This window comes from Microtus pennsylvanicus, chromosome 8 (genome assembly GCF_037038515.1).
Source record: "Microtus pennsylvanicus isolate mMicPen1 chromosome 8, mMicPen1.hap1, whole genome shotgun sequence".
NCBI lineage: Eukaryota > Metazoa > Chordata > Mammalia > Rodentia > Cricetidae > Microtus > Microtus pennsylvanicus.
The window spans coordinates 3,259,411-3,275,814 of NC_134586.1; the positions used below are offsets into that span (position 1 = coordinate 3,259,411).

The window sequence follows — 16,404 nt, forward strand, 5'->3', positions numbered from 1 at the left end:
TTTCCTTTCTCCCCTGTGTCAGGGTCCTGCTATATCCTGCAAGTTGTCCTTCAATGTATGGAGTATCCACTGTGCTTGGCGGGGCATCTATTCTGGCAATCTTTCCCTAGACTTTAAATTAAGATCCTGTGTTTAAAATTTCTTTATTGACCAGGCAGTGGTGGTGCTCGCCTTTTATTCTAGCACTTGGGAGGCAGAGGCAGGAGGATCTCTAAGCTCAAGACCAGCCTGGTCTACAGAGAAAGTTAGAGAACAACCAGAACTACACAGAGAAACCCTGTCTTGAAACTCAAAAAAAAAAAAATTCTGTGTGAGCCCAATCATTAGAGCTATAATGTTAATGAGGAAAACTAAGGGAGATGTCCTTGCCTTTCTCTATGGACTAGGATGCAGCCCTTAAATTACTCCTCTCACTAAAATTTAACAAGATAAAACAGGGTTTTTGGATACTTATTAATTTTATGTAAATAACCTTAACCTTCCCTAGCCTCCATAGGATGTCAGACAGCAGGGCACTCACAGCAAAGGAAGCTGTGGGCGCTGTAGCTCACTGGGCTCCAAGCCTCACCTGGTGGTCAGCGTCTTCACTTCAGGCCCCTTGCTGACCTCTGAGGGTCGGTCAGCCTAGGCTGTGACTCTTTCTCATCTGGAGAATAAAGCCTTTTTTCTGCCCTAAAGCTAGTTTTGCGCGCCTTCAAATTTCCTTCCCTTCCTACTGCCCTCTTTAACACACTCGCTATTCTGCATGCACAGTGCCAGTCCATGAAATAAACTCTGCTCATCAGTTCAGATTCAAATCAGCTGCTACGTTCTCCACAAAACCTTTTCTGAGCTCCTGTATGGGGGGGAAGGGGTATCTGTGTATTTTCAAAGTTGCTATATTCCATGATGTATATGTATTTTTTACTTGTTGGAAGGGGGGCTGCTGGGACTCAAACCACTGCCCACCACTACCTAAGATTCTGGCTCCAGCAGGGAAGCCCACTGCCCACCACTACCTAAGTATCCATTCCGGCCCTCTGCATGCTCTGGGATGCGATGCTGGGTGAGGCAGGATGCAGTCTCTGTCTCTGGGAAGACGCTGACCTCAGACTATCACAAGGACAGAAAGAGTGCCTGTGTAGAATGTAGGGCAGGCAGTTGAGCTATCAGGGAGGATTTCCCAGTGAAGCGAGATGCTGGGGAGGAGAGCGAGCTTCAAGAGGCAGAAATAGCACCTGGAAAGGGCCACAGATGAGCAGAGAGAAGTCACAGCAATTCGGGATTGGTCACTGCTGGATGGGATGCCAAGAGCTAAGGCCAGAGAGAAACAGCCACTAGTAAAGAAGCCTGCACTGCATGGTATTAACTACCCTTCTATTGGGATGAAACACCACAACCAAGGTAACTCCTGAGAGACGCTGCTGTGCTCACAGTTCCAGAGGTTCAAGTCCCAAGGCACGGCAGCAGAAGCAGGAAGCCGAGAGCGCACACCTGAAATGGTGATTCTTGGAACTCCCAAAGTCAGCCTCCAGTGGCACACTTCCCCCAGCAAGGCCACATCTCCTGAGCCTCCCAAACAGCATCAGGAACCGAGCACACAAACACAGAGGCTGGGGGTGAGGAGAATGCAGGGGCAGGGGCGGGGACTGTGCAGGGGGGCGGTGTAGGGAGCATGACATCTCGCTGAAGCCATCACAGTCAAGAAGGACAGTCAGCCAGACTTGTTTGCAGAGTGCAGAAAAACTGGGGACAGGAGGAAGAGACCATTTCAAGACATCAGTGAGATGCAAGAGAGCCTATTTAGGGAGTAAACCATTAAAAAAAAATATTCAGAAAAAAGTGTAAGACGATGGAATCAACAGGCAGGTCTAGAGCCAGCCCCAGAGCACGGTGAATGGACAGTGTCCAGAGCCTGCCCCCGTCCCACACAGAACACAGTCGATGGGCAGTGTCCAGCACCTAACCCTGTCCCATACACCCAGAACGCTGTGGATGGTATTCAGCAAATGTGATGTTCTTGAGGACAAAGGCCATCTCCTCCTAAGGTACCCACAAAGGCAACACAGTAAGAAGTCATATTCAGATGGAGAAAGCTAGTACAGCCAAGTCACACAGTCAGCCAACACCATTAGTACAGACGGTTACGTTACCTCCTCATCTGCCAATCCTTCTTCTTCCATGGCCACTTCTAATTTCTTCTGCCTTTTCCAAAGGAAAAAATAATTAGACTTTCTAAAATATTCTTATTTCCATTTGAGAACTACAGTTATTTATCCAAGCCAATCACTGGGCGTGTGCTAAGAAAATCTTTCACATTGGACCAAGATCCAACTATTCACTACGATCGGGATTCTTTTCTGAGATACTTAGATTCAGCATTTTCATACTGACCAAAGCTTTTACTTTGGATTACACAACAGAAGACCAAGTCGGGTCAAGGATTTTTACCCAAATGGGGTCAAGGACTGAGGATCAGCTACCACAGTCTTTATTATCTGCTACTCCTAAGAACACACCGGAAGATAAGCTCCTTTTCAAATCAGTGCTGAGACCACTCCCTCCCTTCCTCCTGATGGAAAACTCATTACAACTGCATCTAAACTCTGCTGGAGACTCAGCAGCCAGTGATGGTAACGAAACCAGGGACTACTTCTCAGTACGTATCTCAGGCGTGCCTGCTGCTGGATCTCACTTGTGTTCTATTCCCCAGGCCCAGCCTCAGAGTGAGATCTCATGCTGGCCTCTGTGCCTGCTATCATGAGACGGCTGTCAGGGCTGCTCGGGGTTGAGTTCCAGTTTTTTTTTTCCCCTGCAGAATAAGCAGGAGCAGACGGGCCCCTTCCAGGACACTGCCCTGTGGTAGAGCCCAGCCCAGGATGCTGAGACCCGGTGCGTCCTGCTCCACCTCCTCCACTTCCTCTCATCATGTGTGAACGATGTTCTTCCTGGTCAAATGTCACTGTCATTTGGGAAGTGCTCCCTTGGTTCCCTACCGTCACTCCCCACTCCCACAGAGCATCTCGCGTACACTAGCTGTCTTACGACACTCCAGGTTTCACTGAGGCAGAATGACACACCGTTCTTATTTCTCTGTGCCCAATAATGCCCTGCAGCACCACTGATGTCATACATTTCTCTGGTTTCTAAAGCCATCTCTCTAGAGAAACGCACAAAGGCATACCACAACGCCACGGCTGCAAAGATCTGTGTTAAACAAGTGATGTGGGACACCAGCGTATGTGCACAAGACTCGGGGAACCCAGGAAACAAACCCAGCAACCAGGTGTACTGTCAGTGCAGAACATGTAACAGAAGCCAGGGCTCCCATCCAGCCACAGAAAACTAAGCCACACTCAGCCTTCACTGTACCTGGTTTCTCTCTCTTCATGCTGCAAAATCAGGTTGCTGTAAAAATTCTCCAGTGTGAGCTTGGCCACAGTCACTCTCTCCCTGGTATGGTTGCTCATAGGAAAGGTGGTTGCTGCCCCTGCCGTCATTGCCATAGTAACTGGAACTGAAATGACATAGTAAAAGCAAGTTCTTCAGTGGTTTTTTAAAAAACAAACTGCCGATTTCTTTTTATCAAACTCTAAAAATGTTTAATTTCTACTAAGAATAATTAACTAACAACCCAGATTTCTTAATAATAATACAAAACTAATAACAAACAGATGCAAGCCGGGGGGTATGTAACACCACCCTGTGACACCAGCACTAACCACCCCAAAGATGCACGGGTCCCAAAGCCAGAGAAACTAATTCTGTCCTGGAAAAACCAGAGCTAATTACAGAAAGACGCACAGGCAGCAGTGTACACGGTAACAGGTGTGCTAGCTCACGAAAGGCCGCAATGCTGGGTCCACTTTGCTGATTTGTCGACCACTTGTCAAACTCTGTAAGATTTTGCCAGCAGTTCCACGTCTCTTAAGATAGGACGTGTTTTCAGTGGTGTCCTACCAAACATGCGTGCGGGCACCAGCACTCTACGCAGGCGTATGTTTTCAGGACGGGGTCACGAATGCTCTTTTCATTCCAAATTCCATTTATGGTACGGCACTATGTAGCATTTTCTCCAGACTATAAGGTACATTTCATTTTAAAATGAAGCTCAAATGCCTTTGAAAACCAGGCAGTAAATATAAAAATAAATGAATTAGCTGCGAGTGATACCTGTCTGCTCAGAGAAACCCGAGTGCCAACTGTGACAAACGGTGACAAACCACTGACATGAAGGTCATTCCGACCCATAGGAAGGCAATTTTACCGAATTCTGATGAGCCAGAAAGACAAGAGCAGCTCATATATAAAGGCGTTTTGGTACCTGGAAGAGGGTCCTAACAGATCATACTGCACAAGAGATGGCTTGCCAAGTGAGCACCCCTCAAGTTCCACTGAGCCAACCAGCACTCCCCGCAAACCTTGCACCACCCACTACTGGAAGACATGAAGACACAGGCTTCTGCCTGCAGACCTGGGCAGAGTTCAAAGCCAAGGATAGGAAGAAACAAAGAACTCCTGTTCATCAGACACAGACAGGAAGTGTGAGATTTAAACACGGTGAGCTCTCATTCCCCTTGTCTCGTGGAATTCAGCAGACCGTGTACCGCACAGCATATAGTGCTATGTGAGCCTCACACTCCCCACAGAGCTGCTCTGCAGATGGGTTAGCTCCGCAACGAGACGCGGACCCCAGCCCTTGCTTAGGGGTGTGGAGTCGGGACTCAATTCCAACTTGCTCCCTCAAGCCTACAGTCCCTCACAGGACCTCCCTTAAACCACTCAGATGTGGGGAACCTGCTGACTCTGCGGCTCCACCGTGTCTCTAACCTTACCTTCTCTATGAGAAGACACTGCTCATTCTTTGGTGGGTGGTCTCTAAATCTACAGCCCAGGCACTGGTGTGTGTCGCTGCCAATCTCTCGCCCATTGCTCTAAACTAGAACTTCACTGGGCTCTGTCTCCCCGATTCACCACGGTATCATATCTGACACAGAGCAGACAGTCATGAATAATTGGGGGCCACTTCCTAAATAAGAGCAGCAGAAGGGATGAAAGAGATGGAAGAAAGCAAGGTTCTCTGACACGAGGGGTCAGAAACACAGTTCTGATCCGCCCGGATCATAAGGTCTGACCCCAGTCACTGTTCCCAAGAGATTGCAACCTGTGCTCTGCTGACTCCACAGGCCTAAGGCCATGTGAGGCTGAGCCCAGCAAACCCATGGAAATAGGAATGTCTCACTCCAAGGCGCCTCTGTGAGCACGGCACGTAGCTTATTCAAAAATAAGCTGCTGCCTGATATAACAGTATTTCCTCAAAAATCAACAATAATAGAAAGTGTCCCAAGAACTGTCACAGCCGCAAGGTCTGTAAGGACTTCGCTTTAACTGAACCCTAAGCAAAAGCGTATTTTAAAACCTCAGAAACCCAGGGCTCAAGTTCTGCTTCGAGATCGGATGTGGGAAAAGCAAAGCAGGGAAGAGAAAGAACCATGTCACAAGCCAGCATCTCCCAAAGCACGTCTGCTGTCAGGACTGGAGAGTGTGTTGGGGCGGTGGCGGGGTAGACCAAAGAATCAAAATTTCCAGTAAATTTAAGAAACCTAGATTACAGTTAAGAAAGATGCTTGGGGCAAAACCTGCCAGCTTTCGTATGTCAGCATGTGTGCACCCTCAAGGGTACAGGCAGTGCCCTGGAGAGCATCCTGGGAGCACATGAAACCCGGGCTCACAGGCCTTCATAGCTTAAGGAAGCAAGGGCCAGTTACTTTTCTCAATGAACACTGTCTGGGGGCAAGGGACCTCAAAAGCTCCACCCAAGCGCAATTCCTAAAAATGTCAGGATACTTTCTGTGTGTCTTTCCTGTGGCAACAATGACCATGCACAGGGAAATCTCCAGCTGAGAAGACAACACCCCAGCAAAAAAAAAAACAGGCAAGAGCAAACTGCACTACTCCAGGACTACAAAATCCTTTCACAGAGCTAAGAAAGAATCAAGCTTCTCTTAAAAACACAAAGTGACCCTGATCATGGAGTTCCATGACTTGTAAGTAAAGCTTGTGTAATCAGAAAAGGAGGTGGAGTAGACACCTTGGAGCAAGCAGACTGGTCTCAGCGGGGAGGTGCAGAATGAACTCCCTGCTCATCTGGCCAACACGCTAGATCTAGAGGCCAATCAAATTCTGGAAGCTATCATAACCGAGCTTACAGAAGAGTGGTATACAAGCAGAAAAGCACTGACTTACACAGGACGAGGTGCCCAGGGAGGAGCAGGATCTGCATGTGGTCACAAAGCATTCCATTAGCGCGGGGCAGCAAGAGAGAAATCTGAATTAGAAGGTGCTGTTGCCAGGAAACCAGGTTGGTGACTTCGGGGTGGGGAGGGAACACGGCTGAAGAAGCAATCCCTGTCTCCTGCGGCCCCCAGACACTGACGGCAACACTAGTGCCTTAGGAGCAGGTCTGTGGGCCACAGGAGAAAAGATGGCTGAGTAAAACGTTACACATTTCTGTGTAACACATAAACATGGGAAGGAAAAGAAACAATTCCCACGTCCCAGAGAGTGACTGCCTTAAAACACAGAGAGAACACATGAGGTCCTCAGACACAGATCTATGAACCCGGATCTTCAGAAAGAACAGCAGATGAGGTTTCTTTCCTCCCCAGATGATGATGGAATGAACTTGACTCCAAAACCCAAAACAGATGTCAGTAAAAACTTATTCTTACCCACTTTATAACTGTCATTATCTTATTTTCCCATTCTCGTTAGACACACCTGAGAGTCCACACGGATCGGCTGAAAGCCGGGTCAGAGAAGGGGCTGCCCGTCACCTCTGCGATCAATGCCTGCAGCACTGGGGACGCATTCTACGCTCTACAGGAACAATCTGTTTGGTTTAGTCAAGTCCACGCCTATGTCCCATTTATAACCATTTCATCTGGGTTCAAAGCTACACCACCACCTGGTGCTATGTTTGCCTTCAGAAGGAAGGTTTTCCTTGTGCAGTGAAGTCCAACCCCAGTCCACAGTGAGATCAGCAAGGAAGAACCCTTTTGTTCTTATCAGACACAGGCCGTCTTTAAACTGTTTAATGTACAAAAAAAACTAAAAAGTGCTCAAACTTTTCAAAGAAGGATCCAGATCAGCACTGTAAACCCGTCTTTGTCCTTTATGAAAGACCTCTCTCTAACCAGAAAAGAAGACAGGATACCATCTGTAAGCCAAGAATTCCCAGACTGAGAAACATACACTAGGGCCCTTCAACTTCCTGTTCACCTAAACAAGTGACCCCAATTCATCAGGGAAATACCAGCAACAGTGAAGCCCAGCATTCCTTAGCTTAGCAGGTGGGACACACACACACACACACACACACACACACATACACACACACACACACATCTATACACAAAAGTGTGTCTCCATTACCAGCAAACTTCAAAGGCAGAAAGCAGCGGCTTTACCTGACCCTGAATGTCACCTCAGCATCTTTAATGCTACTGGATGCCTGGCAGTGTGAGGTCTCCTAATCCATCCTGACTGTGGTACCTCATGCCTGAAGCTGCAGCAGCCTCCCCTCCACCCCCGATGCTGGAGCCCTGATGAAGGAGCAGCCAGCCACAGCCTCTTCCCCAGGTGTAGATGAGAAAGCCAAAAATTCAGTCAGTTCAAGTTCAACACTAAGTATACATTAAAAACCCAAAATACATTATGTACGTAGAGGTCATATACAGCTTTCTAACACTAAATCTGTAAACAAAGACTTTAATAAAGGCAATAAATAAAAAGAGCATAATATACATGTTCAACATCCCTAGCCAATCAGAGCACAGGGAATTTAACAGGCTACAAGACGCTCTTGGCAGTGAAGGAGAGTGCTCCTCCAGGTGTCAGCAGTGGAGCTGACAGAAGGAATCAACCTGTACCGCAGTGGACCTGGGCTTTGTCCTAGGAACCAAAGGGTTGTGACAAGAACTGACATTATGGAGCAAAGCTAAAGACAAAGGGTGACTAATGAGGAAAACCTGAAGTTAGCTTTTCAGTCACATTCCAGACTTCCTTTTAGGGAAGCTGATTTTTGCAGGGAGCCTCAAAACTGCCTATTTAGGGGCTCTCAAATTACCAGTCTTTTCAAGTGCCCTCCCTACTGATGACTCAAAGGTTCACACTGAAGTCACAAACCAGGGCAGCAGGAAGCTGAGCTCAGCTACCTTCCAGCAGTATAAAGCAAGGGGAATTCTAACACGGAGAGAAGAGAAACAGAAAAGCTCTAGATTTGAGGGGGAGCCTGCTCCCTTTGTGCCCTCTGCATTCCAAGGAAGCTTTGCAGGACAGACCAGATGCAGGTACTGAGCCAAAAGGTGAGGGCCTGGTGTGAGAGAGAAGAACCAATGAATGGACAAGGCAGGGAAGGAGGGGTGGTGGTGTGACATCATGGTTAGGGGAGGAGCCATCTGAGGTGTGACGTCATGGTTAGGGGAGGAGCCAGCTGAGGTGTGACATCATGGTTAGGGGAGGAGCTAGCAGAGGTGTGACATCATGGTTAGGGGAAGAGCCAGCTGGGCAAGCTACTCAACAGGGCCATCTGGAAAGCTTGGGCATCTGGGGACACTGCTCACTCTCCTATAAGTGAACTGCTCAGACACATACACATGAACATACTCTCTCATGCGCATACATATACATACTCACATACAAGCACATAGTTATTCACACTAAGAAAGAGCGCATGAATTTTTGTGTGTGCCTTTGTCCTTTTCAAGTGGAATGAAAGGAGATCAAAGTGAACAACCCTGAACTACAAGTGGTCCTTTATGTGAGCAAGAAATGAGGACTCAAATTCAAGTGTACAGCTTAGGACCTAAATAGTCACGAGTGACTTCTACTAACTTCAAGTCTCTGCCAAAAGACGTTTTTGGCCATCACAAGTGATGAAAGAAACTGCTCCCAGCTAAACACAGACACATGTGATCTGTGACTGACACTGCTAAGCACACAGACCACTCAACTTCAGCCACCCTGACGAGATCGAGGAGGGACCTGTGCCACTGACATCAGGATACAAAAATCTTTAAGACTTAAAAAAAGTAAGTCTAATGACCAACTGAACAATTTACCACTGAGCCCTGAACAACACTGAAACACAGCCTGGATTATTTGGGGGAAATTGTGTGTGTGTCATTGCCATCCTCCGGGGCTGCAGGCTGTGCTCCATGCTCAAGGCCCATCTTTCTAATGGGCTCTCGTGTCATAATCCCTGGAACCACCCCAGAGCTTTAAATAGACACCGCGTGTGCTCAGGTTTCCGGATGCTTCACTGTCTGGGCAGGAAGATTACTCACCCTCCACTGAAGGGGAGACAGAACCCCAGCAGATGCCCTGCCAGGACTTAGGGAGAGGTTCAGGACTGAGCTACCTTTACGTGGACTCCCGAGAGCCCGACAGTCTCGGGGCCCAAAGGGAACATTCTGTGAGGTGCTGTCTCCCAGCACTGAGAAAACGGCTCCTCTTACCTGTTTGGCAGCCTGTGTTCAGAAAGTTCTTCTTACAGCTAACCTGATTCTCTTCTACTCAAACGCTAACTCACTTGTTTTTCTCATATTTTCCATAAAAATGAAAGCCTTCACGGTAGCAAGTACCTTCTCAAATGACAGCCGAGTCCGCACTGGCTCTGATTCTCTCCCACTGCACAATCAGTGTGTTCTTACTTTCATCCATTTTGCTAAGGGAAGAACTGCTATGTTACTCACGGAGCCAATGTGTAAATAATACCAACTTCTGAAATGTGCGCACATTTAAACTCGCTACTTGAGAAGTTAAAAGGAACCCTCCCAGCACTGGTCTTACGATAAAATAGTGATGGTGACTGTAAGCTGCCTTGTCAGGCTCAGAACTTCATGTGCGGTGGGCAGAGCCTTTTAATCTTTGCTGAGTGTGAGGTCAGTGCCTTTCACACTCAGGGCGAAGAGACGGCAGAGTTACATCAGCAGATACCCGCCTATGATCACCATGGGCACCAGGCACACAAGTAGTGTGCATGCATATACACAGGAAAAACATTTATACACAAAATAAAGTGAACAAATCTAAATTTTTTTTTAAAAAATAGAATGTAACAACATTCTTTAAAACTAAGAGAGGAGCCCAGTATAGTGGTACTCGCCTTTAGTCTCAGCACTTGGGAAGCTGTAAATTCAAGGTCAGCCCAGTCTACATAGCAGGTTCCAGGTTACCCAGGGCAACATAAAAGAGAGAGAGAGAGAGAGAGAGAGAGAGAGAGAGAGAGAGAGAGAGAGAGAGAGAGAAGAAGAAGGAGGAGGAGGAGGAGGAGGAGGAGGAGGAGGAGGAGGAGGAGGAGGAGGAGAAGAAGAACAACAACAACAACAAGAAGAAGAAGAAGAAGAAGAAGAAGAACAAGAAGCAGAAGAAGAAGAAGAAGAAGCAGAAGAAGCAGAAGCAGAAGAAGAAGAAGAAGAAGCAGAAGAAGAAGAAGAAGAAGAAGAAGAAGAAGAAGAAGAAGAAGAAGAAGAAGAAGAAGAAGAAGAAGAAGAAGAAGAAGAAGAAGAAGAAGAAGCAGCAGCAGCAGGACCCAAGATTAGATGGCATGAGCAACTGCAGAACATGGCTGACCGGCTAGATACATACCCTTCTTCACCGTTACTTCCATTTTCACAGCTGTACGAGGCATGTGGCTGGGAATCCTCTCCCCTCCCTGCTCTCAGCCTGCACCTTCCCACAAAAGTCTGCCCTCTGGGGCCTTGACTAGGAGAAAAGTGTGGCTCGCCACCCAGCCTCTGCCTTAGCCTCAGGCTGATTCCGGTTCCTCTGCCAAGGTATTTCTGCTACCGCAGACACAAGGATCCAAACAAGAGATGATGGTTTTCTCAAACCCCTTTCTAAGTTACACACAAACTGACGGTATCTGTTCTAATGATAGACAGCAAAATGATTTATTTAAAAACCCACTAGTGAGGGGGCTGGAGAGATGGTGACCCCTTCAAAGTCAGTCCAGGAAGACTACGCGTTTGAAGCCAGCCTGGACCACACAGCTAGATAACAAACAAGCCTATTAGAGTTTGCATGCCATGTGGGTTTCCAGGGCAACAGTAGTAAAACAAAGCAGGTACGAGTGACACAATGATCACGCATAGAGACTGCCGGTGCACTAGGCACTAGAAGTAAAGGGGTGTGCAACAAGCACATGATGTCACTGAGTGTGCAGTATCACTGAGCTGTATGAGACTAACCATATAAACATCGGGTGCAAAAACCAACGGCCTTGCATGGAACTCTAAGATAAACGCAGGGCTTCAGAAGAGGGGCAGATTCACGTAAGCCACAGTGCCAGATACAAATGCCAGGTGGAAATGCTGGGGCTACTGGAGGAACACACGTAGTCACAGGACAGTGATCACAAAGTGTCTCCCACTGGCCAGAACCCTCCAGGCTAGCATGGGGCAGGGGGTCCTTACCACAGCCTGATCCCGACAAGTCCCTCTTCCGTATGAGTCCTGCATCCACCCAGTTTCCAGACACGATGGAAATTACTAATACAGAAGACCCAGTGTGTGAGCGCATCTATTTCTGGAACGAAGTAGTTCTTTCCAAAATTACTGAGTCAGAAATTCTTACCAGCACTAGGTTTGGTTTTAAAAAAAAAGGGAGGGGGCAATTTTTAGTTAAATAAACAGGATGAACCTTCTGTCTCCTTCCAAGAAGCAAAATCTAAAGCTACACACAGCTGGAAAATTACTCCAGAGGGGCGGGGGTAGAGCTTGCTTTAAAAAAAATTAATTACAAAAAAAATTATTCAATTACATGCAAATTCTACAGTTATTTTACCTTTTTAAAATTTACTCATTTACAGGCGGTGGTGGCACATGCCTTTAATCCCAGCACTTGGGAGGCAGAGGCAGATGGATCTCTGTGAGTTCCAGCCTGGTCTACAAGAGCTAGTTCCAGGACAGGCTCCAAAGCTACAGAGAAACCCTGTCTTGAACAACCAAAAATAAAATAAAATAAAAATAAAGGGTGCCATGCGACGCTGGATGCACACTGTGTAACGCTCCAATCAAGACAGCTCCTGACGTTTAAAGCCGGTACGATCACGCTCCTCCACCCATTTGTTAACATCACTCAGGCAGGGAGCACACTACGGCCTTCTTCAGGTGCTCTCTTTGCATAGAGAAAACTCACCGGTGATTTTAAGTCAATTTCACTAAAATAAGTAAGCCTACCTCACCCCTTGAGTGCCCTTCCAGTTGTTAACGTCATCCTGTAATCGTAACTGCTGGTGCTTTTTTTTTTTTTTTTGACATTCAGCTTTTTATTTATTTTTTTTAATTTATTTATTTATTAAGGATTTCTGCCTCCTCCCCGCAACCGCCTCCCATTTCCCTCCCCCTCCCCCGATCAAGTCACCCTCCCTCATCTGCTCGAAGAGCAATCAGGGTTCCCTGACCTGTGGGAAGCCCAAGGACCGCCCACCTCTATCCAGGTCTCCTAAGGTGAGCATCCAAACTGCCTAGGCTCCCCCAAAGCCAGTACGTGCAGTAGGATCAAAAACCCTCTGCGATTGTTCTTGAGTTCTCAGTATTCCTCATTGTCCTCTATGTTCAGCCAGTCCGGATTTATCCCATGCTTTTTCAGACCCAGGCCAGCTGGCCTTGGTGAGTTCCCGATAGAACATCCCCATTGTCTCAGTGTGTGGGTGCACCCCTCGCGGTCCTGAGTTCCTTGCACCGCACACACCGCGGGATGCGTGGGTCTCACACACCGGCCTTGGGATGCATCGAGGACACACAACAGCTTTGCAGCACACGGTTTAAAAAGTACAAACAACAACAGAATATTGCATGTAGCTCCCCACATACTTCCAGCCTGGCTGAGGTCAAGGAGGGACACTGCTTTCTGAAATGAAGAAGGCCCCCAAAGACGCTTGGAGAAGGCCGTTGTATCGTATTGCACAGTAGGGCGAACGGAGCATCTCTCTCTCTCTCTCTCTCTCTCTCTCTCTCTCTCTCTCTCTCTCTCTCTCTCTCTCTCTCTCTTTCCCTCTCACGCTCTAGCTCTCGCTTTCTCTCAGAGGTAAATACGCTAGGGAACCTTCCGCTGCTGAGACACGCACTGTGGGCCTGCAGAGAGGCAGAGTTCTGGTACTTGACAGAGATGGGTCCAGGACAAGTCACTATCAGGAAACTGTCCCACACCTCCCAAAGTTCCATGTCCTCACAACAACGCCATCAAATGATGATTCCATTACGGGACAGGATTGATCTACGGATCAGACCAACATCTTCATGATGCGATCACCTCTTGGTGAGAGCTGGATCCAGTAGCAGGTGAACAAGCTTTCAACACAAGGGGCTTTTTAAAGGGGACAATTCATATCCAAACCCCAGCAGTGGAAGAAAGGCAGGTTGCTCCAGACCACCCTAGGGGACAGTAAGGCCCTATCCTAAAAGCCAGGAGGGAGAAAAGAGAAAACAGAAGCCAGCGCAGACTAGATGAACCAAGACCCACCACGGCGTCACACTGTTTAAGCTGGTAACAGGTACATGCAAATACACCAGCTCCTCATCTTCTGTGTATTTAGTTCTTTTCCCTGTAAAAGTTTGGGAAGAATCCTAGACGGGTGTGATGGTTCACACTGATGCCAACTCGAGAGATTTAGACCCGCCCTGGAGACAAAGGTCTACGAGAGGGTTTCTGGGTAAGGCTGAAGGGGGAGACAGCTGGATGGGGCAGACCATCCACAGGCTGGAGCCCTGGATTGAGGACCAACACTAAGACCTCTCTGCTTCCTGACTACAGGTGGGATGTGGCCAGCTGCCTCGGACACCTGCTCCATGCCTTCCCCACCACGGTAGACTGCACCCTCAAACTGTGGGCCAAAATAACCCGCCCTTCCTTAGATTGTCTTAATTATGTATTTTGTCACAATGTCAGCAATACAATAGCTGTGGTGGCACATGCCTATAATCCCAGGACTCTCGAGGCTGAGGCAGGGAGACTGTGACATCAAGGTGATGCTACATAGCAAGATCCTGTCTCAAAATGAAAACAACCGAAAAATCCCAGAGGCTAAAATAAATGATGTAACTTTTATCACAGTAAAATTTTTGGTCAGCCACAGCAAGGGGCAGGCAGGCTAATCCTCGTGTGGCTACTAGCCAGTAGTAACTTGGTTTCTGGATTTCAGCTTACTAGCTAAGAAAGAGAAAGTATTGGTAATCTATTTCAGTTCAATTTCTGCTACAGAATAATTATTAGATTTATATAACTCAAGTGTCGTTAATTTATCCTGTGACCACATGGAGTACCTTCATTCCCTCACTTATTTCACAAACACCGAGAGAATGCATCCGTGTGCCATACAGTGTGGACAGAGTACAGTCAGTACGACGCAAACAACACTGATACAGTCAGTCTGGTACAAACTAAGCCTGGCAGACTGGAAAGAGAACAGATGGTGGCCAGAGACAGCCTGTAAATGTGAAGTCAGGGGGCCCGGTACAGTGTGGGAACCGACAAGGAAGCCCACGCTAGGACGTCAGCCCGATGAAGGCTCCAGTTCACAGCAGGAACAAGCGGACCCGGTGGTTAGCAGGGTTGCTTGGAGGACAGAGCCAGAAAGAAGGGAAGGGAAGCTTACTTGGTAATTAGGAAACAGGCCGGCGGGGGGAGGGGGGTCTGAGCCACGCAGCATCAGCAGAGCTCCAAGACCTCATTAAAGTGCTTCTTTGGCTTTACAGTGAGTTAAAGGGTGAGGAATAATTAATGTGTAATAAAGGAAATACACTCCTCCACAGTGAAAGCATTTCAGAAATGAGTAGCTCAGCCATACTCCTCTGAATCTCTAAAGATAGGAGACACGTTCAGGAAAAGGACACAGCCTTAGAGTTCACAGCTTATCAAACGGGTTGCAGCTTCTAGGACAGCACAGCACACAGCAGGTGCCTATAGCAGGGACTGTGCTTTGAGCACATAGAAAGGACAGCTCGTTCTGTCTGGTCCCTGCCACATGGTACAGGTGCAACTCTAGCTGACTGGCAGATCTTACTGACGTGATGGAGTACATACATCATTTCTGACGGCTCAATACGCTTGTATTTACCATATAACTATGTCGAACACTCTCTGTGTGTTGACATAATTGATCTTTCCTTACAGGTGTCTTATATCTCTGTCTCATAGAATGGTGCAGTGATATTTCATTTGTATTTTAATAAAGAAAGATTGCCTGAAGATCAGAGTAAGACAGCCACACTGATCAGCCTTACAGACCAGTGGTAACACACACCTTTAATCCCAGCAGCCACATTAGTTCGCCATAGAAACCAGACAATATTGGTGCACGCCCTTAATCCCAGCCCTAGAAAGGAATATAAGACTGGAGGAGACAGCTCTCAGACAGTCTCATTCTGAGATTCCTGGAGGCAGGATCGCCATTTTGGATTGAGGTAGAGGTAAGAGCCAGTGACTGGCTGCTTTGCTTTTCTGACCTTCAGGTTGAACCCCCATTCTGTCTCTGGGTTTTTATTAATCATGCTACAGAAAGGCACATCAGAAATAAACAATCAGTCTAGGTGACAAACTACATGCATTTTTGCGTCAAACTTTTACAATAAAACAGCATTTTTTTCCCTCGAAATTATTATTTGTGGCCAGACTTCATGGTGTACACCCGTAACCCTAGCACTTGGGAAGTAGAGACAGGAAGATCAAAGGTTCAAGGCCTCAGCTACACAGTGAGTTTGAGGTTAGCTTGGACTACAGGAGATTCTGGTAGAACACCTCTGGTAGACAAGAGGCCCCAAGTAAGTCGGAGTCCCAGCACAGACACAAAAATGCAGGCCCACTGCTGCTGACCTGAAAGTCCTGCCTCTTTTAATTACTTCCTCCATGACTTCCTCTCCCTGTCTACTGACCAGGGTCTTGCTACACAGCCTCATTAGCTTCGAACTCTTGTCCTCCCACCTCAGCCACCCAAGTGCTAGGATTACAGGTTTGTGCCACCATGCCTATGTTTCTATTATGATTTTCTTGGTATCACTTGTGCTATTAAACATCAAAACTTTGAAATCTGATTATTCTATTGCATGTTCTTACATTTAAAAAATATTAACACTACTGGCACTAATATTAACATTACTGGCAATGACAACATAATTCATAATAATTCATGAACATTAATGTGTCCCGGGTAACACGCTCTGCTCATCCTAGCTTGTCACTTCATTTTGCAGAAGACACCGGCACCATGAAAACACGTATCTTACTCAAGTCTTATAGCCAACACCAGCCTGACTCAACAGCCAAGGCCTCTCTTGCATCATGCATTCCTGTTCCTCCCAAACATGGGATATCTGGGCAGGTGCTTATTCCTGGTTTAAAGATAAAGAGGTTTGAGGCTTGAAA

At 47.3% G+C, this 16,404-nt stretch overlaps 1 protein-coding gene across 2 annotated transcripts in view; it reads right to left on the bottom strand.

Annotated features, from left to right (window-relative positions):
* Stk38l (serine/threonine kinase 38 like) overlaps nucleotides 1-16,404 on the bottom strand; it is a 52,162-nt gene that overhangs the window by 17,547 nt on the left and 18,211 nt on the right. Inside the window, exons 1-3 of one of the 2 annotated variants that reach the window (XM_075982268.1) lie at nucleotides 11,457-11,482; nucleotides 3,352-3,496; nucleotides 2,133-2,184 (exon numbers count right to left, since the gene is read on the bottom strand). In XM_075982268.1, coding sequence (XP_075838383.1) covers nucleotides 2,133-2,184; nucleotides 3,352-3,485 — 186 coding nt within the window. In that variant the 5' untranslated portion in view covers nucleotides 3,486-3,496; nucleotides 11,457-11,482. Of the gene's footprint in view, nucleotides 1-2,132; nucleotides 2,185-3,351; nucleotides 3,497-11,456; nucleotides 11,483-16,404 lie in introns of those variants that run through there. The other variant, XM_075982267.1, reaches the window with a different exon arrangement.